At 50.6% G+C, this 22819-nt stretch overlaps 1 protein-coding gene across 15 annotated transcripts in view; it reads right to left on the reverse strand.

Annotated features, from left to right (window-relative positions):
- Cyrib (CYFIP related Rac1 interactor B) overlaps positions 1-21262 on the reverse strand; it is a 131685-nt gene extending 110423 nt beyond the window's left edge. For 3 of the 15 annotated variants that reach the window (NM_144846.5, NM_001360037.1, NM_001360036.1), the window contains exon 1: positions 20679-20932. Coding sequence is in view for 3 of the 15 variants with exons in the window: in XM_030248469.1 (XP_030104329.1) it covers positions 20679-20864; positions 21118-21205 (274 nt within the window). In the remaining 12 variants the exon portion in view is untranslated. Of the gene's footprint in view, positions 1-20194; positions 20249-20678; positions 21009-21117 lie in introns of those variants that run through there. The other 12 variants (XM_030248469.1, XM_030248468.1, XM_011245564.2 and 9 more) reach the window with 10 other exon arrangements.
- Positions 21263-22819: the final 1557 nt, after the last annotated feature.

The following is a 22819-nucleotide window of genomic DNA, read 5'->3' on the forward strand; positions in this document are numbered from 1 at the left end:
CTGGTATTTTTTTTCTGGAATTTGTGAACCTGTTCTGTGCTCTCTGGGGCAATCTTGTTCCACCCTCTCCCACCGGCGGGCTGCCACATGCAGGATCAGGAGAGACTGGCGTTATCTCCCCCTGCCCTGATGAGCTATTTGGTCCTGATCTGCCGCTGAGCAGTTTAAGGAAGGCTAAAGTCAGTCAGCATGAAGTAGTCTCATTCACCAGGCTCAGATGTACACCCGAGCTAAGCCAGTCCAAGGAGAATGGGGGAGAGAAACAGATCTGAGAAGCCTGGAACTTCTGCAGCTATTTTTATAACTATGAGGTAGGCAGCCTGAAGATGAAGCTCTCACAAGAGGTGACTGCTGAGAAAACAGCAGAGAAATGGACCAGGCTCACATCAAACCAAGCGAAGCCTCTCGTCCCCCAGCTGTTTCTATTGAGTATGTTCAGTGCCTAGCCTGAGTTCCATCAGACGTACATAATGTCAAAGGAATAACAGCCACTCGGCATGGCGTGAGGGTGAACAAGGGTCAGCTAAAGCTCACAGACCAAATCAGACCCAGCATCTGAGAAGGAGCCACACCTACTCCAATGCAGATTGCCCAAGGATACTTGAGCACCCACAGGCACAGCAGTGACCAGGTGTCCAGTAGAGCCCCAAAACGGAGTCTATCTTTACTGCAGGAAGAGTCTGCAGCCCCCAACATGGACGTCATCATTCTTGGCTCCTGCCTTCTCTGCCTGACTCTGCCATTCCTTCCCTGGTTCACAGACCTCCTACAGAAAGACCCTTCTCATTATCTATCCACCTGCCCAGGTTACTCCCTTCATCCTTGCCACACCTGGCTCATGTGACAGACCCTTGGAGGGTCCCTGTCTGGGTCAGCAGTCATGGGAGCAACCCTATCAGTCAAAATAAGCTCCACTATGGCCCACATGCCCTCTTGTCCTCTCAGTAACACAAAGGCAGACAGCAGAAGCCAACCAGGACCACTGGATGGAACTCTGTATGTGAGTTTGCTGTGTAATGAGGAATCCCTCAGATCCAGAGGCCAGCTGGAGAAATACACTTGAAAAATGAGAAAGAGAGACATAGCAGAGGGAGAGCCAGGCTCCCGCCAGGCCGCCATGTGTCACCTAGGACAGAAGCACCTCCATGGGCTCTTGCCATGATCACCTCCAGGTAGTCCTGCTTAGGGCCTCACAGCCCAGAGGCTGCTGGGAAAAGAAATGTTCTGGTCTACCTTGGCTGCCTGCTGAGAAGCAGCAAGATTCACACATAGACACTCTATGCCCACAAATATAGGAAGCGCCTAAGATCTGCCCCAATCCTCCAAACTTAAAGTCAATGAACACAGACCCGTGAGCCCCAGGTCACTGCTGACAGGGAAAGAGAGTAAGACTGAGGCCTCTGTGTGACTACACCGCCCAGAGCCCAGTGTTGACATACAGGAAGTATTTCTCCATCACTCACCACAGAGACCAAACATGAAGCAGAATTTGAAGTACTGGCTATTTCAAAACACCTCAAGTGGTATGGAAAGGTCACTTCCAGAAAGAGCCTCTCCCGACCTCCAGGGCAGCTACTCCCTGGAGAACTTAGCTGCCATTACCTACATGCAGTTCATGCAGTCATTCGTCCTTTCCTCCATTCTGAAAATGGTGCAGGAGTATCAGGCTCCCATGTTGGAAACTAGGGTTTTAGAGAAGAACTGGGCACCATGCCAAACTTCCAGCCTTTTAGTGGCAGCAGGAGAGCTAAGAGAAGGTTTCCTTTGCAGGGCTGCTGATTGGCAGAGTTAGAAGTCCTTATCCCACTTCTGTACACTCACATCCCAATGACGTAACTCCTAGTCAGCAGCAGCCCTAGAACCACGGTCCCAAGGACAAGGCGAGGTGGCTACATAGAAGACACTCATAGGAAAGGTTGATGACTGGGTAGGCTACAAATGCCAAGTCCTGGGCAGTCAGTGTGTCAAAGATTGTGGGGGAGGGGGTCCTGAGGTAAAGGGTGTCCCAACCCCAGTGTACTGGGGGCTCTGGAGCAGACCGTGGCCCTGGCATCGGCTGGTCCTCAGGAAATGAGATGCAGCATGCGTTAGGTGCTTCCACAGTTCTCGTACCTGCACTGCTATGGCGCCACATCTTCCTGTTTATAAACCACTACCTCTCCCTTTACCTCGACCTCTGATGCACTTTGCTAAGGCTGCATAAAGCTGGGAACAGATGACACAGCCCTGATGCCACAGACACCATTTGTTTGAAGTCCTCCTTAAGAAGTCCTCCCCTTTGCTCTAGACCTAGTGCCCTCCAGTCCTCCCCAGGCTAGAAGATCCCTACCATTGCCCTCCATCTTTCCACTGAAGCATCCTGATTTGAGTGGAACACTCACTCATCTGAACCAGACATGGCTGTATTCCCAGGGCCGAAAGTAGTAACCTGGGGGGATCCTGAGAATCAGAAACGGAGCAGGAAAGGCCAGGAAGACTCTGAAGGTACTACCCCAGGGCTTTTGTTCCCTCCCACTCAGCTTACAGAACAGGAAATGTGTCTCAGCTTAGAGGACCTGCCCAAGATGTTTCTGTTAGCAATTTGCTGTTAGAGACATAAATTCACCCCAATCCCTTCCCTGGAAGGCTTTTCATGATATTCTGCACATTTTTTTTTAAATGGTGCTGGGTTTGGTGGCATGCTTGTTATCCTAGCATTGGGAAACTGAGGCAGAAGGATCATGAGTCTGACCCTGGAACCTACATGGTAGAGAAAGCCAACTCCCATGGGCTGTCCTCCCACCTCCACAGGCATGAGAGTGCAGACACAACACACACCTACACACCATGAAATAAGTGTTTTAAAATGCATTACCTGTGTAGGGGAGATAGAGGGGAAGGAGGAGGCAAGTAGGGAAGGCACAGAGATCAGAGTGATTGACAGGCAATATATGTTAGGGCCACCGAGATGCTCAGCAGGTAAAGGTACTTGTATGATGCTGGCACTTGAGTGCCATCCCAGGACCAGGGTGTTAGAAGGCAGAGGGAAAGAACTGACTCCAAAAACTTATCCTCTGTCTTTCGAGTACATTATATGGCATGTATGCCCCCTCCCACATACTATACAAATACACATACACATACTATACTATAGTACAAAAAAAAAAAATTAAGCTTGCCAGGAGGTGGTGGCACACACCTTTGATCCCAGCACTCAAGAAGCAGAGGCAGGCACAACTCTGAGTTCAAGACCAGCCTGGTCTACAGTGAGTTCCAGGGCAGCCAGGGTTACACAGAGAAACCCTGTCTCAAAAAGAAAAAAATAAAATAAACTTTTAAAAATTAATACTGCACATAAGTGGATGCTCACACTCAGCTATTGGATGGATCACAGGGCTCCCAATGGAGGAGCTAGAGAAAGTAACCAAGGAGCTAAAGGGATCTGCAACCCTGTAGATGCAACAACATTATGAACTAACCAGTACCCCGGAGCTCTTGACTCTAGCTGCATATGCACCAAAAGATGGCCTAGTCGGCCATCACTGGAAAGAGAGGCCCATTGGACACGCAAACTTTATATGCCCCAGTACAGGGGAACGCCAGGGCCAAAAAGTGGGAATGGGTGGGTAGGGGAGTGGGGGGGGTATGGGGGACTTTTGGGATAGCATTGGAAATGTAATTGAGGAAAATACCTAATAAAAAATATTTTAAAAAAATTAATACTGAGCAAATGGACAGAGTCAGGAACCTGCCAAGTGAATTAATTACTCAAGATGTGGCTTCAGCTGACACAGGCACGCAGCCTGTGGAGAAGGCAGAGGGCACATCCTTCACTCCAGTCAGCCGGAATTCCCACCACGGGTGGGGCTCTCGTCTCCCCCGCTGTCAAGAGTCACCCAAGAAGAGAAACAGTGCCAACTTTCTTTTTGGCTGCTGCAGGCTTCCTAATTAAAGTTTGGGATGTGTGTTTATTCAGGGTTGATAAACACAGACCCACAAAAAAAAAGTGTTTAAGAGAAAGCAGATGAAATGTGGGGCAGAACTAGCTAATAAAATCAGGAGACGCTGTGAATTTTCAATCCTGACAGCGTAACTTGCAAAGAGGCTGAGGCCCAGAAGTGAACCCGGTGCTGCGTTGCCAGGGTAAATGCAAACCATCACTTCCTGCAAATTAATTGCTCCCTGGCAGGAGATGTGTACGAAGTTTCTCTGTTCTGGGCCAGGAGGATGATGCAGCCAATGTGGCTTCCTTCTCCTGCCCGCCTGCCACCAGGTGGTCCCTCAGCATGCCAAGGCAGCATTTCAAACTCCTATAGATCTGCCCAGGGAGGAAGAACTCAGAGAAGACTCGGAAAGATGAAGTCAATGGAAGAGTCCAGAAGCTGAGGCTACCTCGTGTCTGGGGACCTCCGTCTCCCGAAAGGACCCCTGTCCTAGGTAACAGGAGGGGTCCTTTACAGAGACTGCCTCCCATGCCATAGGTTCTTCCTTATTCCACGCTGGGGCAGCATGGAGCACCACTATTCTAAAACATGGGAATGTGGCCTAGATGGCAATGAGTGGCCAAGAAGTCCAGGAGCCAGGAGGCTGAAGGATTTCCCAAGGACAGGGATGGCTTCCCAGACATCAAAGGGAGCTTCAGAGGGGTGGCGCCCAGGGCCGGCCTTAATGAAACCATAATGAACAAGTTTCCACAAATAAAGACAACAATGAGAGGGCAAGCAGAAGGCCCAGAAAACAATCAATGCCTTTGATTACGCACTGATGAAATTCCCCATCACGGCTTTCATCCCGCTCCCCAGGGCTTTCCTTGGCTCTGTGATGTATTCAAAGAAAACCATCTTGAATATACATTACTCCCCAAGCCACTGAACACAGGGCTTGGCTCCGCTGCTGCCGCCCAGCCCCAGGCCAGGCAGCAGTGTCCCAGATGGCCTCTCACGCCAGACAATAGCCACCCCAAGATGCTCAGCGAGCCGTGTTGCCTCATTTCTGTACAAGACCATTTTTCTCAGCCTGCCCACCACTGCGGCTCAGCTCTGCTGGGGCCCCCATACACTTCAAGGAACTTTCTGGCAATTGTCTGCGATTTAATTCCACCCTGAAGTAGCTCCCTGTTCATCAAAGCCAATCCAGGTTCCAGTCAAGGAACTATGGAAGGACTGCTACAATGCCTCAGACAAGATCCACCTGTAACTCATCAATGCCATCTCTGCTTGCACCGGGCTCTCTATGAACTGCAGTTCCCTGCACTGACTTCAAAGTCAATCCAAACTAGCCCTTTCTTTATGCTCCCCTCCCCGAATCCTCCAGGCAGTTTGGTTCCTCAGTTCCTGAGTGACCTCGGCAAGCCTGGAGCATAGCTAGAGGTTCATCTATGTCTGGCTACATACATATCCTCACGGGCAGTTTCCAGATGAGTTTCTGTTCACAGCTCTATGTAAAATATCTGAAACATATAAAAAAATCAAGTATAAGAATCTCACCTCTTACATCTACCACCAGCTTAAGTTAAAAACAAAAACAAAAGTCCAATGGCTAGTTTCCAGGTAGCCAAGTCATAGTTCTCGTTTTCTCTCTCTCTCTCTCTCTCTCTCTCTCTCTCTCTCTCTCTCTCTCTCTCTCTCTCTCCTCTCTCTCTCTCTCCTCTCTGCACTTCTTTATATTTTATTTATGCACAAGCTTGGTGCATTATGAAGCTCAGCTGGCCCAGTGCTTGCACAAATCCCCAGGTCCAATCCTTAACATCCTACAAAACAAGACTGCTGGTTACTTACCCTAGGATAAAATACCCTGACAAAGACAACTTGAAGGACTGTTTAATGTGGCTCAAGGCTTAATTCAATGTTCAGTCCATCGTGGCAGGCAGGAAAGTACCAATGGCCAGAGCATGAGCGTGAGGCCGGTCACAATGCATATGCAGTCAGGGAGCAGACAGCAGTATGGAAGGCTCTATGCTAGCTAGCTTGCGCCTTTGGGACCAAAGCCTAGGGGATGATGCCACCTACTTTCACAGTAGGGCTTCCCACTTCAATTAACCTAACCAGCCACGATAATCTCTCAGATGGTCCCCAAAGGCTTGTTTCCTAGGAGATGCCAAATCCTGTCAAGTTTATAGTCAACTCGAAGCATTACGGCAGGTATAGTAGCACATAAGCTGTCTCAGAGAATCAAGAAGTTCAAGGCTACCCTCAGCTGCATAGTGAATTTTGTAAAGCCAAGCTGGAATACATAGGATCTGAGGAGGGTGGCAACAACAACAAGACTGAATGGCATTGCTTTGTTATAAGTTGCTCATCATTTCAGCACTTTATATGTGTCCACAGCAATATGTGCCCGAGTCTGGGACCATCTGAGGGCAACACTTGTCTCCTGTGCTACTGTCATCCTTGCCACTAACCCAGCTTGAGCATAGCTCCTACTTCATACTTGCTTATAAACATGAAAAAAGACAAAAACAAAACAAACAAACAAACAAACAAAACAGAACATGGAGTGCAGGCTCATACCACAGCATGGGCTTACCCCACCCATGACCCTAGGCCATATAGCACTCCTAAGGTCTGAGAAAGGAGAAGGGAACACGGGGACTTCCACGGTGATATCTACTTCCTTCTGAATGTCTCAGACTGTCCTAGAAGCCTGAGAATGTCTAGGTCCCCAGTACGACACCACTCAGAGTCCACCTCAAGGACCAGGATTTCTCTGAGTGTCAGCAGTCCGAGCACTTAGCAGAGTACCTTCTGCCTGAGGGGTGGGGATGGGGAGGAGAACGGGGCCGCCAGGACTAGTTCTCAGAGGGCACAGAGTCCTCGTCTACTTCTGCCACCTTGGCTTTCAGTCCCCTGAACAACACAGCTCCATGTGGCTTCTAGGATCTTTGGAGGGAACCTAGTGTTGCACAAAGGAGAAAACGCTCCAACAGGCAAGGAACAGGGAGGGGCTGGTGGGGGTGTAGGGGGTTGGTCGACAGCCACCAAGAGGACAGGCTCATTTTGAGAACAAGGCACTCCACACGACTTCAGAGTAAAGGGAAGAATGTCCCCTACCTCCTTAAAGTGTCCTTCCCACTACACTGTGGCTTTGACGTCAACCTTCAAATCTCCCCTCCACCCCCTCCTGTAATTCACACATGTGGACCTTGACAAGAGTCAGCGCTAAGGAAATAAGTCCCCACTCTGGCACAGACCGGCCATGCAGCTTCCAACACATCTTTCAACCCGAGTTTCAACTTTCTAAAATGCTTCCTCAAGTACTGGTGAACCGTAGCCCCCTGTGAGTTTGACCTCAGTGGTGTTTACCAGAGCGGAGCCAACACATAAGCACAAACTGACTATGTGCTGCTCCCTGATGCTTACTTTTAAGCCGCTCTCGGACTCTTGGCTTCCTTCTTTCTGTTTTTAAGATTTAAGACTTAGTGCTCGGTCACCACTGCGACTCACACAGGCCAAGGAGGCTCATTTGAAATTCAGTGCTGACAACACACTGCTCCACTCAAACCTGGCGCCCTGCATTGGGCAGGCATATCTATTCATAGATGCCTGTTCCTAGAGCGAGCTCTCAACTAGTCACACTACAGGGAACTCGTCCCGTGTGTGAGACCTGTGTGGTGGCGAGGACACTGGAAGGGACAGACAGAAAGACTCCCCTGTGACAGCCACAGCAGTCACAACCCATGATGGGCAAGATAGCAGCACCCTTGCATATGGCTGGAGGTGGGAGGGGACAATAATCAAGGACCGCAATTGAGGAACACACACTCCACCTCACCCCCCTCAAGAAACATTAATCCAGCTAATGAAAGAGTATGGAGCACATAGCAGAGCCGGGCCTCAGGTGTGCCCAGCACCCTCAGAGATGGAGCGACTCCATCATTAAGCCCACGTTGGCGCTGCCTTTGCTTCCCAGGCTCCACATGACCAAGCCCCATTGCAAAGGCTTCACAGCAGATGGGCAGCCAGCAGGGGTTTGCTGAGCTCATGGAATTCTCCAGTTTGGGCAGGGATGCAGCGAGCTGCTGGGTGCCTGCTGTATGCTCCTTTGTCAGTCATCCGAGTCTTCCTTCCACCTTCTTCCTTGAAGAGTGAGGAGCTTGCCTGACTCAGCTCAGAGAGTCCTGGGAAGGCAACCATTCCCCCATTCATTTCAACACAGCCCAGGGAAGCAAGGGACATGTCACTTGTCTCCAAGGTGCTGAGGGCAGGGAGCACAAAGCCAGGAGAGACCAGCAAGCCGTGAGGATAACAGCAGGCAGCTCCCACGGTCAGGAAGTGAGGGCCTGAGTGTTGGTACTATGACTGCTTCCTCCTTTTACTTAACCTAGCATCTCTGCTCATAGCACAGGGCCGCCTACATCCAGAAGAGGTCTTCCCTCTGCTGTGGAGGTGGCTTCAAGGACACGCCCAGAGACATCACTTCAAGTGTTATCAAATTGATGATACAAGGGCAAACTGGAGATTTCTCTGGACACTTGATAATAACTAAATACCAAACACAAGGTCCTAACATGGGCGCGCTACAACAAAAAACACATACATGTGAAAATAATAAATCCATGGGCAGAGATGAGATGTAGCTGGGTGGTAGAGCAGTCACGTAGCATGTGTGTGGCCCTATCCATACTACAGGGTGGGGGGGACCAACTAAGTGTGTGTGGTGTCCCGCACTGTGGCCCCAGCACTGAGGAGCCTCTGGAGAGAGTACAAGGTCAGCTACATGGTGAATTCCAGGCCAGCCTGGAAGACATAGTGAGACTCAAAATGAATAGAAGGAAAGAGGAAATAAAGAGAAGAGTGAGTGAGGATTTCAGGGGAGGGTGGGATAGATGTTTAACAGGTCCCAGTTTGAATTGTCCACCCAAAGCAGAAATGTAATGTGTACAACTTGTTCCCCAGACATAAACTAGGCACCTAGAACCTAGGCTGCTCTGTACACTTCCTTTAAAAAAGAAGAAAGAAAAAAGTCCCACCCAGCAAACACAAGGCCCTCTGGACAATCTTCAACACTGGAAAACGGAAATCTGAAATGTCTGAGGCATTTTCAACCCGATTCCCTCTGAGGCAGAGGCGGAGGCGACAAGTGTACCACATGACAGACACAGAAGTCTGAGGAGATGCCATTTTAAATACCATGGAGTGTCTGGGAATTTGCAAATCCACACTCAGCACAGAACGGCCCCTATGGGGGCACCTTCAGCTGTCTCCTCCTTCTGCCCTTCTCAGAAAGGAACAGACACACAGCCCTTAGCATCCCAGAGCACAAAGGCCCGGTGCTGGAGAGGCACCTGAAGGCCTAAGGTCACGGATCTTCCCTGCCACCCAGCCAACTTCCTTTCGCCTTGGCACTTACAGACAGAAACCCCTCTGCTACTGTTTTTCCGTAACTGTCACTCATTTTTGTCAAAAAAAAAACCCCCACAGTTTCTACATGATTTTAAGAGTGTTACTGAACCGGGTACCTGTAAGCTCCATCAATCCTACCAGCTGCTCACTGGGAAGAAGCAAAGTGATTCTAGAAAAGTCTCTCATGAAATGGAAACGTCCGTATAGAACTAGGGGAGGCTGGCGTAGGGTGGCAATCATTCAAAACGAACCAGCTGTCTGCTCGTAGTGTCACCAGACCTCAACAGGTCCAACATTTCATCAATTAATTGGCTGCTGGGTCAGAGAGTAACGGTGCTTGCCACCATGTCTGACAACCCAGGACACACACAGTGGAAGGAGAAGATCAACCCCTCTGAGGTGTCCTTGGGCATCTACTGCTGTGCTGTAGTGCGTGCGTACACACACAAACACACACATGTTGACACACAATCGCATAAAATAAGTAAAAATAAACAAACAAACGCAGTAATCTTTGACTGGCTGGCTGGCTGTGTCTTACTTATTAAGTTATTAAGAAACTTGGGTTTCTTCCTTTACCCTGCTGAGACTCGTGGAAAGGAAAGTGGAGGCCAGGGGATGGAAGCAAAGGGGAAGGGAAAAGAGAACAGGATACAATCACAAGACAGATAATATGCAAAAACCAGAAACTCATTTGGATTCTCAGCCCCCCGCCAGACCTTCTGACACCATTTCTGTATAGTTCCCTCAGGCCTTTTTCTACCAAACACTGACAGCTTTTCCATATCCTCTGTGGCCCTGACTCCCAGAGGCCCCATGTCCATTCTAAACTTGTGGCCACAAGTGACAAGACTCTGGCCAGAAACTCTGTCATCTCTATTCAAGTTGAACAGGTAACAGCTGAGGCTCAAGGTCCCCAGACAACATTCTTCCTGTGTCCTTAGGAGAGATTCCCAAAAGTGAGTCAGCAGGATCAAAGGTTATAACGACGGTTACCTCCTGCTATCAGTCCCCACAGTATACAGAAGTGTCACTCCAAGACACAGCCAGAGACCACCGAGAGCGCCTTCAGACAGTGACACTTTTCATAGCACCAGGCCTTTCTCTACCAATCAACTCAGCTGGTCCTACGTGCTCCCCAGCTCTCCTCCCAGCCTGGAGTTCCACAAGACATTGGAGAACACTCCAGAAGATGGAGTCAAACAGATGCCCTTCCTCAAAGCCATGTAAGGCGGGAACAGGGCTACAAAAGACCAGGCTCCTTGTTGAGGAAAGTGTTCAATGTCTTAAGCCAAAGATGAGCTTACACTGGGAGAGAAACTTCCAGGCCACACTCCCCATGATGAAGGAAGAGAGGCCAGGGACCATTCGGCCCTTCTGAGGGGAGGTCAGAAGGCAAGCCAGGAGCATACACAAGGTCTCCTCACTTCCTGCATTTAGAAATGCAAGTCTAAGAAGCTGCTGGAACAAAACATAGTCCTACAGAGGGGGACCCTGGGGCCAAGTGCAAATGTCCCCTGTGCCAGCGCTTTCAGATCAGCTCTAAGTAGGGGTGAGAGAGAATAACCACAAACGCACTGTGTGATACAGACTTTCTCATTCAAAAACATGAAGCCAAGCCTTGTCCAGTCCAGAGAGGTCACTCCCCTGTCCCCTATGTCCCGCACCAGATAGCCAGAACACCTAGAACCTTCCTGAAGGGCCATCAGACTCCGGTCCTGGGGCGACAGAGGTCAGGCACAACAAACCTGCACAACCTACCCTGGGTGCCAGCAGAACCCAGTGCACACTGCCTGTGTCCTCAGTGTGTTGCAATGGACAAACCTTGCTCACCTAAGCCCGATTCAAATGCACTCAGACTCATTTTTTTTTTAATTCTTTCTATTCATTTAGAAACCTTAGGGGGTGGGGCTTGTGGTACAGCTCAACTGGTCCACTACAGGCCTAAAACCCCTGAAGCCCTGACTTCCACCACCTAAGAAACTGAGCATGGTTGACCATGGGTTATAATTCTAGTACTCAAGAGGGTGCAGGCAGGAGGATCACCACTTCAAAGTCACCCTCACTACATAGTGAGCTGGGGGCTAGCCTGGGCTACAGGAGACCCTGCAACAGAAAGGGGGTGGGGCTGTTGATTTAGCTAAGCAGTAGAGCAATTGCTTACCCAGGAAGATCCTGAGTTCAATCCTCAACTCAGAAAGAAAAAAGGAAGGAAGGAAGGAAGGAAGGAAGGAAGGAAGGAAGGAAGGAAGGAAGGAAGGAAGGAAGGAATTTGAGCTGTGACTGCTGCACAGTGATAGGTAATTTACATAAATAACATTTCTATGCCCTAGATTTCACACTCAGCACCTAAAAATAAAGAAAAATGAACAAATATAATGAAAACAGTAAATAATGTAGACAAGTATTCTAGTGCTGTGTGACACATTCATCTGTATCTGCTTCTTTTTTTAACACACAGTGCTGCTGCTAGTGTGTGTGTGTGTGTGTGTGTGTGTGTGTGTGTACGTGTGTCTGTGTGTGTCTATGTGCACAGAGGATAACAAGTATTCTACTGTTCTCTTTCCACCCATTTCTAAATCAGGGGGTCCTTGAACTGGGCTAGCTGCCAGCAAGCCCCAGTGATCCCTGCTGTTGCCCACAGTGTGCCCCAGGCCACACCTAGTTTTTCACCCAGGTGCTGGGATTCCAACTCGGCCACATCCTTTCTTCCTCACTAAACCATTTCCTTGGTTCTCGGGTACTGTCCTTAAGTGTGTCCTGTCTAGTACAGCTCAATCCATACATCCAAGTTTCGACCTCACTGCACAGCTCTGTGTGCAGAGCACTGTTTTTTTGGGTAGGGCTGGGTGAGAAAGCATTGGTTCTGTCAAGTTTTGCCTGCTTGGTTGGCTTCCACTTCCATGGTAAAGATGCGACTCTCATTAGTCAGGTCTCCTCTTCTTTGGTATTCTGGGCCTTAAGCAAGGACTGTCAGTTGAAGACTATTAGAAAACCAGTTTGTCCCAAATGACAACAGAAAGACAGTACTCCACCAGGTTGATGGTCACCCATAAGACCCAATAACTTCATACTCCACCCCACCTCCCCAGGACAGTCTAGTCAAGAGAACTAGTTTTTCCTGTAGCCATGCTCTGGTACATGACCCTTAGCAGGGCTTAGCCGTCCTTGTCCTGGGAACTCACTCATGATTTTCAAACTCCTGTGTGGCTGGGAAACTCACATCACCTTTCTGGACCATGGTTGCATGTGTGAACAGGTACCACTCTGAAAGAGGTCAGTTAGTCTCACCGAGAGGGTGGGGTTACATTGACCTCTCAACACTGGGACAGTAGGCCCCCAGGGTCAGTCCCCTCCCATGGGGAAGTGCTTCCTCTTTCGATGTCTGGCCCAGGGCTCAGGACTTAGTCAACCGAAGTTGTTTCCTGTGTGGGCAATGGCCTGATAAAGGCTGGGAAAGATACCTGGTGACCTTTAGGGTTTTTCCTATCTCAGGCCAACTGACCGATCCCTAGCCATGTAGACTCTGAGACATCTGTAAAGGGTGATGGATTAGTCCAAACTGTCATACCGCTGATGGGCATCAAGGACCAGGCTTTAGTACCTCTTTGAGAGCACTCACCTCCTGAGGAGTGATTGTCACAGCCTGAAACAAGCCAATCACGTGACCACGTCATAGTTACAAATCCCACCAAATCTACAGTATCAAGAGGAATCTCAGGGGCTAGGGAGATAGCTCAGCAGCTAAAGGGCCTTGGTTTGATCCCTGGAACCCACATTTAGGAAAGGGTATCATAGTTTCAAAATGCTATAGAGAGGCAGAGACAGGCAGACCTTAGGAGCTCAATGGCCAGCCAGCCTAGCCAAATTAGTGAGTCCTAGGCCAGTATAAGACTCAATTAAAAATAAGAAGATACTTGTGGAATAACACCCCCTGTGGTTCATACCTGTACACACACACACACACACACACACACACACACACACACGTACACGCCACCACGACTCCAGTCCAAAACCTTCTACACATGGACTCGCCCAGCAATAAGGAACCCAGAGTTGGTGGGTCACCCACAGTCATAGGCCAACCAAGGGTTGGGGTGCTCTCAGGCTAACTATTCTCCAGGATGCTAGGGAGAAACCCTCCCAGGAAAGCCTCTGCTCCTGGTGGGGTCACCTCATACTTCCTGAATTCCATTACAGTCCCTGGAACGAGGTGAGAGAGAAGTGGGCACCAAAGTTGATGATGTGGAACGTCTGGGCTCCCACTCTCCTTATTAGGCTCCATGCTGTCTCGATTTTGTTCAACTATAACGTGATAGTAAATACAATGTGCCTCACCAAGTGACCGGGAGATAGGCTACCCAAACTCAAAAGGCAGAACACACACACACACTTTCACTATCCGAGGGCTTTCACCAGAGCTGCCTTCCTAGTCCTTGGCACCTTAATGAAGATAACTGGGCTGGGCTTGGCTTGGGTCAGCCAGAAGAAACAAACCCAAACTCCCCCCAGCTCCACACTCCTCGGGCCCCATAGGGACTTGTGTGAGTGGCTGCCAGACACTGTCTGCTCCCCCACGGGACAGCATCACAGGCCTGGAGCATGCTCAGCAGCTATTTGCTTTATTACTCTGTTGAATGGCAGGAGAGATCTCAGGCCTCCATCACAAACAGGTGAGCTAGGGACGCGTGTTCTGGAATGGCTGGAGAACACATTTCAGAACACACAGGATTGCCGTCTGATGAGTCACTCCCTTCAAAAGCCTCTTAGATCTGTGTGTATTCCAGCTGGGCTCTGGTGCCCAATATCACAGAACAGTACAGCAGAGCCTGGTTCAGGAAAGCAGGGCAGACACTGCCGGATACACTGCCGGATGTGACTACCCAAGCTTCACTTCCACGCTGTCTTCTACAACCTACTTCATCCTGGTTCCGAACAGAGCTGGGGCTGGGGAAGACATCGGCAGTACAGACCTTCCCTCCACCCAGTGTCCCCAGGCTCCGAGTCCTAGCCCTGGAGGTGCTGTATGAACCAGGGACTCAAACGATAGCAGCACCTGGATGTGCAACCTCATGGAAGCATTGTTCAAAGGGCCACAAGAGGCTGGGAAATAGGCGCTGAGATGCCAAGCAAGGTCATACAACTTGCAAGAAGAGAATTCAGAGTCAGGTCTAGCACAGACATCCTGGCTCCAAAGGGCCATTTCTCACCCGACCGCTGGCTCTTTCCAAAGATGCTGACCTCCAAGGCAGAGAGCATCTAGTGCTCCATAAAGCCAACCCAACAGTCTAAGAACATTAATCCACAGCCTTCTGTGATCTACAAGAACCTGGCTTCTTTCTGTATGTCCCCAGAAGAGGGCATTGCTAGAGCAGCTACACAGGGAGGTGGGGGAGGGGGGTGTTGGTTACACTAGGATGCTCTCCTAGGTACAGGTATCCCAAGAAAGCAGGGACATCAGCCCAGCTTTCTCAGGCACCATTCTGCTTCCGTGTGGTGATGTGATCTGCCCAAGGCCACGCAGTACTGTGGTAGAGCCAGGGTCGAGTTTAAATTCTAGAAATTCAAAGTGGTCATACAAGGTGAATGACATAAAGTAGACGCGTAAGTATAGAGCCCTTCCTCCCCATGTCCTCCCTCACCCTAATCAAACAGGACGAGAAGAGCTGGCCAGCCAGTGGCCCTTGGATACCACGGGATGACTTCAAAGCTAACGGCTCTTCCCATCTTGAGCCTTCCTTTTCATTTACCTTAGCCTGCTGCTTGAGACCATCAGGGGCAGGGGTCCATCTAGCACCCCTGCATCCCACTATCTCTGAAGCAGAGTCGCTAGACACGCTTGCGGTACAAATGAACAGGCACAGTGGGGCCAGGGGGAGATGCTAGGCTTCGCAGCCAGAAGGCCTTGACTCACGGCACCGATTCTGCCTCTTGGAATATCTTCTGCTTCTGGGTCCCCACTGCCTTGTCAGTTTAAATGGGAGGACAGGGCTGAGTTGAAGCTCTAGAAACTCAAAGAGGTCCGACTCAGGCTCAGCCACAATCAGACTCCAAGGGATGCGCAGTCTGCTCACACTATCTCCACCCCGCCCCCTGTATCATCTCTAGCCCTTCTGGTTTCTCCTGAGCTGAGGAGACCCTTGCTAATAGGTAGTGGAGCATTCCCTTCTCCTTCAGCTGCACCCCTCTAGTGCACTGCACTAGACTGAGGTCTAGCTGGGCCTCAACATTTAATGATGTATTAAATGCTGCCTCTGCTGCAAGCTGCCTCGGGGACCTCCAGGGTCACCATCCAGGTTTACATCCATGTGGCCTGTCTTCCTGGTCCTGACTGATGAGAGGAGAAGCAAGACGGTGATGTAGGAGGAACGCCAAGTCTGCCTGACTGGCCGTGTGGCCTACAGACCAGAGGCATCACAACCTCTCAGGCCACCCAGCTTTCTCAAGCACCTGACTCAGGCTGCGGGCTAAGGCCCAAGTGACTGGGCCACACACAAGCCTGGGAACCGCTCCTCTCAGATGAGGCCTCTCAAACTGGGGACACTAATAGGACTCACTATAGCCATTCACTAATTAAAAGAGCCTAGCCTTAGGGAACATCATAGAAAAAACTGGCAGAAGGTTCCTAAGAGCAAGTGGTTGGGTGGAGCACTGGGGAACACTGACTTCTGGGCATGATGTGGCCATGACCTGGACACGAGTGGACCGTCAACAGCTTGCCACAAAAGAGGAGAAGCTCACACAGCCCCACCTCTCACTGAATGGGTTCAAACTACGGGCAGGTTAAGATAGTTGGAGGAGGGAGATGGGCTAGTCCACAACACTAACTAAACTGGCCAAGTCACTAAAATGAACAAAAAGACATGAAAGTGTGTATGTGTGTGTGTGTGTGTGTGTGTGTGTGTGTAAATTTCATAATGAAACCCATTATGTGTAATTACTTTTTTACAAAAGAGATTGGTCTTAGGAACCTTCTGGGACCTTACATGGAAGACAAACTGGGACCCGAAATGTATATACTCCAGAGAATATGAAGGCATGGGATACGTCGTCACAACCCTTTTGAGTCTCAAGGATGCCAGACAGTGCTCACACACTAGCTTTAAACCCTGGCACTGGTCCTTGTCCCTTGAATCGAGCTGTCCTCACCCCGTCACCTCAAACGGGGTGATGCACAAGCTGTCCACTGACCCCTCACAGGTCCTTCACCCACATTCCAAAAACACATTTCCTTTGCTCTTGCCACGAAAGGGAGCCTGTCGAAACACAATTTCTTTCTTTCTTCCTTCCTTCCTTTCTTTCTTCCTTCCTTCCTTCCTTCCTTCCTTCCTTCCTTTCTTTCTTCCTTCCTTCCTTCCTTCCTTCCTTCCTTCCTTTCTTTCTTTCTTTCTTTCTTTAAATAAGCCCTGCAACTCCTTTAGTAGTTTCAGATTGTCTTAAATATTATAAAAGCCACTCTGGGCCACATTTCTTCCAGCAGACTTCATCCACTTCGATTATTTATATATTTATGAACGATACTCATGGAGCAGATGGCAGCTACTAAGGCTTCGACAAGTGGGGGCAGGAATGAATGGGACAGAATGGAAGCTGAGTGAATGACTCGTCCGATTCGTCTTCCCGACAAGCTCTGATGGAACCATCTCCCACTCAGTGGAAGCCCAGACACCAGCCGGTCAACAATTGGATGAGAAGAACACTCTTGGGCTTCCAAGTGCTTGCAGAATCCAGATCTTTCTAGGAATAGCCCGCTAGCCCAGAGCTGCTTCCCAAAGCAGAACGGGAGGGAGGAGTGGGGGGGTTACGGGGGACAGGATGGTGACACTAGATGAGGACAGAAAGAGCCTCATAGAGGGGAAGCAAAAACATTTACTGAGCACCTACTGTGTGCAATACTGGTCCATCAACCTCTGTGTTGATCCCAACGCCACCTCCAGATGGCCAGCATGACTCTCCACGTTACAGATGATGAGGGTTCAAAGAGAAAGGAAGGATTGCCCACAAGTGGGTACTCTGATCCCCAAACCCACACTCTCAGTGCCTCTGGAACTAGAAATGGATGGCGGGGGTGGAGGGTGGGGTGGCAGTGGGGTACAGGTAATTGTCCCTTATCTATATCCTTGACGAGGAAGTTATCTTTCAACCTAAGGCCATCTAGCCTTCAGGTCTATCTGAAGTCTAAATTCTGAAGTTCTACTAAAAACAATTTATACTGGGTCCACTTGAGACACAGGGGAAGTCAAGTCTTGGCTAAAAACAGGAAGAAGATACACGGGTTCAGGAAGATAAGGGAGGGGTGTCACCAACACATAGAGGGTGGATGGGTTATGAGAGAACCAGAGAGAAAGGTGGGGGGTAACATGTATTGGCAAGCCTCTGTACCCGGGGCTATGGATACACAAGAGCTCACACTCCGTCTTCAGCAACCTATAAAAAAACACCCCCTCTTAGGAAAGTTAGTAGCCCTCCCTCCCTGGCCTCTTCCCGTTTTGTCTCTGGAAGTTTCACTGCAGCTAAAACAGAGAGGGGCTCCTACAATCGTTTTGTCTATGCTCTGACAGGCAAGACTGCCACTACTATTGCCATAATTGGTCTTGTTCTCGGGACTTCCATCACATAACTGATGCAGATTCAAGTGCACGACTCATCTGCCCATTTTACAGATGAGAACACTGCACAGAACCTTGGATGCACATGAGTGAGCAACAGAAAAATGGGTTTACATTTGGATCCTACTCTCTTATGAGTACCCTGTGCGATGGGCAAGGGCTAGAACTAGCTCACCAGTTTGCAGGCAGGAAAAGGGGGCTTCAAGGTGATAGTGATGTAAGACCACCTGCTGACCACTCAGATGAACTGATGTTATGGGTGTTTGTCTGTGTCAGACAGCAGCTCATCACATAGCACAGGCTGGTCTCGAACCAGTGATCTTCCTGCCTCAACATCCATAGTGTTACATTACAGGTAGGCACCACCACACCCAGTTCACGCAACCAGTTTAAATCTACACAGCACAGCCTCAGACAGATTTGTTAAAGATAGCCAAGTGCCCACACCACCAAAGCCACAAGAAAGGTGGTTTCTCCAATCAAAGAGATGGCAGAGATGCTGGACATGCAGCCACAATCTCCTGGCATCAGTGTCTCTTAAGAGCCCTTTCTGTGCACCCGTCTCGAGATGTAAGGCCCGCCAGGGACTAGGAGCCATGACTTTACTTCAGGAAGAACCACCAGAGAACAACATCAAGGTCACTTTGATGCCAGATGCTGACCTTGGGATGTAGACAGAATGTATTCACAAAGCACAGAGGGGGAGCCATCACTTTCTCACTCATTCAGAACACAGGTCCATCTTTCCCAGGATAAGCCAGACACAGTTGTCAAGGTGACACAAAGCCATTCAGGATGCAGAGGACCACCAGAACCCCAGGCTAGATTTGCAGCCCTAAGGTCCTGCACCTGCCTCTCCCAGGCTGAGTAACAGGAAGCCCTGGCCTCACACCAAGTCTGGGTGAAATGGAAAGATTCTCTCTTGCCACACAGGTGACTGTGGCCACCATGTGCATTAACAAGAGCTGTGTAGCAGTGTCTCTGAATGGAGGAGCTTGCTTGCCTCGGTAGTAAATGAATGGAAGTGACCAGGGACACAGTGCCACACACCTGTGGTCTCAGAACTTGGGTAGCAGAGGCTGGAACATTCACAAGTTCTGGGCCAGCCTGTGATACATCATAAGGTCCTGTCTCAACACGTCAAGAAATTAACAAAGCAAGAAGCAGTCGCTCTCAGACTTCAGAGACATGCACACAAGGCTTTGGATGTGAAAAGAAAGAGGGGGGAAATGGCTGTTAGACAAAGCAACATTTCCTTAAAATTTCCCAAAGTGCACAAATACCTCCCTCCTCTCTCTCTCTCTCTCTCTCTCTCTCTCTCTCTCTCTCTCTCTCTCTCTCTGTGACACACACACACACACACACTCATAATCTACAGCATACTTATTACAAAGTGCCTCCAGGAAGAAAGCCTAGCCAGGTGACCTGTTCTGCAGGCTCCACCACAGGAGAAAAAGCCACCTCCCCCAGCCTCCTTCCCAGTTACATGGAGCCCAGGGCCTGGGAAATCATTCCAGCTGGCAACCCTGCCAGCCACCTCCACTGTCATCGCAAAAAAAAAAAAAAAAAAAAAAAAGCTTCCTTTTTCTCCACACTGAATACAACCCTCCAAGAATAGGGAGAGTCTCAATCAAAATCAGAGTGGAAGCTTCCTCAGAGGGAGTCCCTATTTCCTCCAGGGATCCGCGGATTTCTGGAGGCTGAAGTAACAAAACATGGCTCTGGTGATGATGGGGTGGAAGTTAAGGGCAAAGAAGGCAAAAATGAGGAAGCCTACGGGCTCACTTCTCAAAATTTACCAGCCACCAATTCATTTCACAACTATCTATAGGAAGCCTCCCTGTGCTCCCGCCCGGCACGTGTCTTAAGGGATGAAGGCATTAAAGGGGAGGTGACATTCCCACCCTGAACCTCAAGGCCAGGAAACCTAGTCCCATTTACTGCAGGCCAGAACTGAGAGCGGCCCATTTTACAGACACAAGGAGCCGAAAGACCCAGAGAATGCAGACAACTTGGCCAAGGTCACAAAGCTTGTGAGTGGTAGGACCAAGAATTAGACAGAGGTGCACAGCCACGTGACTCTCCCTGCTGCGCCACCTTCACACTCAAGCCCTCCCCCACCCCTCCATTTCTAGCGGCAGGGTGGGGATCTGAGACAACCCCCTAGGGCTCTGCTTGCAAAGGAAGTCCGGGTTCCTCTTTCCTCCCACCCCAGACACAAGACCCACATTCAGAGGACACACGGATTCCTTCCAGACCTACTGTGTGTGCACGACCCCCAGAAAGCCCTGTGGGCTCCAAATGCCTCCACCTCTGAACACTAAACTTCCATTTTTCAAAAAAAAAAAAAAAAAAAAAACTGATAATGATGATGATGATGCCGATGATGATGAAAACATAACGGGCAAAGAGGAAGTGCTGTTTAAACGCCGGCGGGGGTCGGAGCAGAAGGAAGTCAGGCTGGTGCGAGTCTATTCGCCCTTTTGGTTCCTCAATTCAGCCTCCTGGCCTGGAACCCCCACCCCCACCCCCAAAATGAAGTTAGCGGAGGGCAGCGCGGAGCCCGGGTCAGGCCCTGCAGCGCTCACCTGGCCTGCAAGAGGGGTGTGCCCGGGGACAACCACTCGGACCCCGCGCCCCAGCCTCCCAGTGCACAGCGCCCCAGGCGCTCGCTCGCTCCCTCCCTGCAGCCCGGTGAACCAGGGCGGCGACGCCGCAGCAGGCTCCCGGCCGGCCCTGCACGTACCTGGCGGCCCGACGGGCGGGCGGGCGAGCTGGCGGCGGGAGCCTGCGGTGCACACACGCCGCTTCCGGGTCGGCGGCTCGCGCGTCCCCGCCGCAGGTTCGCGAGCGGCCCCGCCGCGGCAGCAAGCGACAGCAGCAGCAGCAAACGGCAGCAGCAGCGGCCCGGCCCCGGCGCGGCCAGAAATCGCTATAAAAGGAAGAGGCGGCGAGGAGGAAGAGGAAGCGCTGTTTACCTTCGCAGCCCAGCCCGGCGCCGCACAAAAGGAGGACGCGACGCGCCGCCCCCCGCGCCCGGGCCCCGCCGCAGCACGGGCCCCGCGTCACCGCGCCCGGGACCGCCCCGCACCGCCCCCGCCCCAGCCCGCACAGTGACCTTGGGCGAGTCCCGGGCGCCTAGGCCCGACCCCCAGGGCGCCGGGTCCCCGCGGCCCCTCCCTCACCTGGGACGAGGGGTCGAGATGCGCTCGGCTCGGGCGCCACCTGCCTGGCTGCCCCTGGACCGCGGGAGCCGGGCAGAAAAACACCCATGGGGTCCAGTGGTGCAAGCCCGGGCACCAATAAAGCAGAGGCGATGCGAGGAGGGGGTCTGGGCTACCCACACGGTCACACGGTCGTCCCAGGACTTGTGATTTAGCGAAGGGGAAACTCCCCAAATACCATCTCCTTGTTGGGATTTTTGGTGTGGGGACCCCTGTCCTTCCCTTTGCCTAGGACATCATTAAGGGGCATTTTCCCCCTCTCCTTTACTCCTCTGCCCTCAAGTCCATGTCATCGTTATCTTGATTTTCAACCAGATTTTTCAGGAATATTTAATGTTCCGTGAAATATCTTTTCCCTGACCTCTAACGTGGTATCAAAAGGGTTACATCCACAACTTTTGCCCCTCCTTCTCATTCTTATCACCCCTCCACCTGTGCTAGGGGCTTGGGGGTACAATATTGGGGACTGATTTACCTTGGACTATTTCATCTTTAACAAAGGGGTGTGTCCAGATTTTCCTTAACCTGGGCCAATTCGGGGAACTTGGGGTTGCTGAGGCCTCCAGGACGGTTCTCAGGGAATTTTTTTGATTGCAAAAAAACTTTGTAGTGCTGGGTAGAGCCACTCTGATGATGAAAGCTTGCTTGCACTGGGACAAGCGAGAAAGGGTGTGTGGCCCACTTGGCATAGCAAACCCAAAGGGAAAGCAGAAGTGCTTTCTAGAAGTCTCTGGAGGTTTTTAGGCCAAGGGAAGAATTGCCTGGGAGGCTAAGGGCCTGAGTTCAAGTCCTCCCTGACCATTGCACTTCATGACCCTGGTCCAACATCAGAGCCTGCCAGGGCATCAGAACTCTTGGCTCTGGGGAGCAGATGCCATCTTAACAGTGTAAGAAGTGGTCTGAATATTGAATCAACGGTCAGCTATAAAGTTGAGGGGACAGCAGAAGAGGTTTTAAACCTGGGCACAGCAGAGAGCATGCAAAATGGGAGGGCCTCAGTCTGGAAGTTCAGAGTGAACCAGGTGCCAGAGGCTGTGCCCACCTCACTTAGCTCTCACCACAGTCCATGAAGCAGCCTGCCCAGAGTTACACATGAAGAGGCTGAAGCAGGGACAGATGGCATCAGCCTGAGGTCATGCCTATCACATACCAGAGGAGCCAGGCAAGCACCCAGGTTGTGTCACTTGAAGCCCAAGGACGTGCCCAGTCTGAGCCATGTGAAATGGAACAGACTGTAATGAGTCTATATACAGAACCTAGAAAGGCTATGACCATTGCTGCTGCTCCTATTGGAATAAGTGTTAAAAGACTCAAGGACCTAAGAAGCTGGGGGGACTTCAAACAGCTTAGGGCAATTGGAGTGCAGCCTGAGTGTGGGCAGGAGGCAGGGAAGAGCAGGGGAAGAGGAGGGCATGGTCAGGGGTCTACACTTAGCCTGTGTTCCACTGAGTTCACCACTTGCTAGCTTGAATTCCAACCAGTCATTCCCATGTGTCTCAGATAGGAAAGTCTGTTCCCAGATTCAGAGGCTGAGTCTTGCTTGTTCAATCAGACTCTGGTATGCTTGTCAGATGCAAGCAAATGGAGAGCTGGAAAGAGTGTTTTCAGAGTCTTTGTGGCAAGTCTGTGGTGGCCTGAGAGATCAACCCTGACAATAAATAGT

The sequence above is a fragment of the Mus musculus genome, chromosome 15 (assembly GCF_000001635.26).
Source record: "Mus musculus strain C57BL/6J chromosome 15, GRCm38.p6 C57BL/6J".
Lineage (NCBI taxonomy): Eukaryota > Metazoa > Chordata > Mammalia > Rodentia > Muridae > Mus > Mus musculus.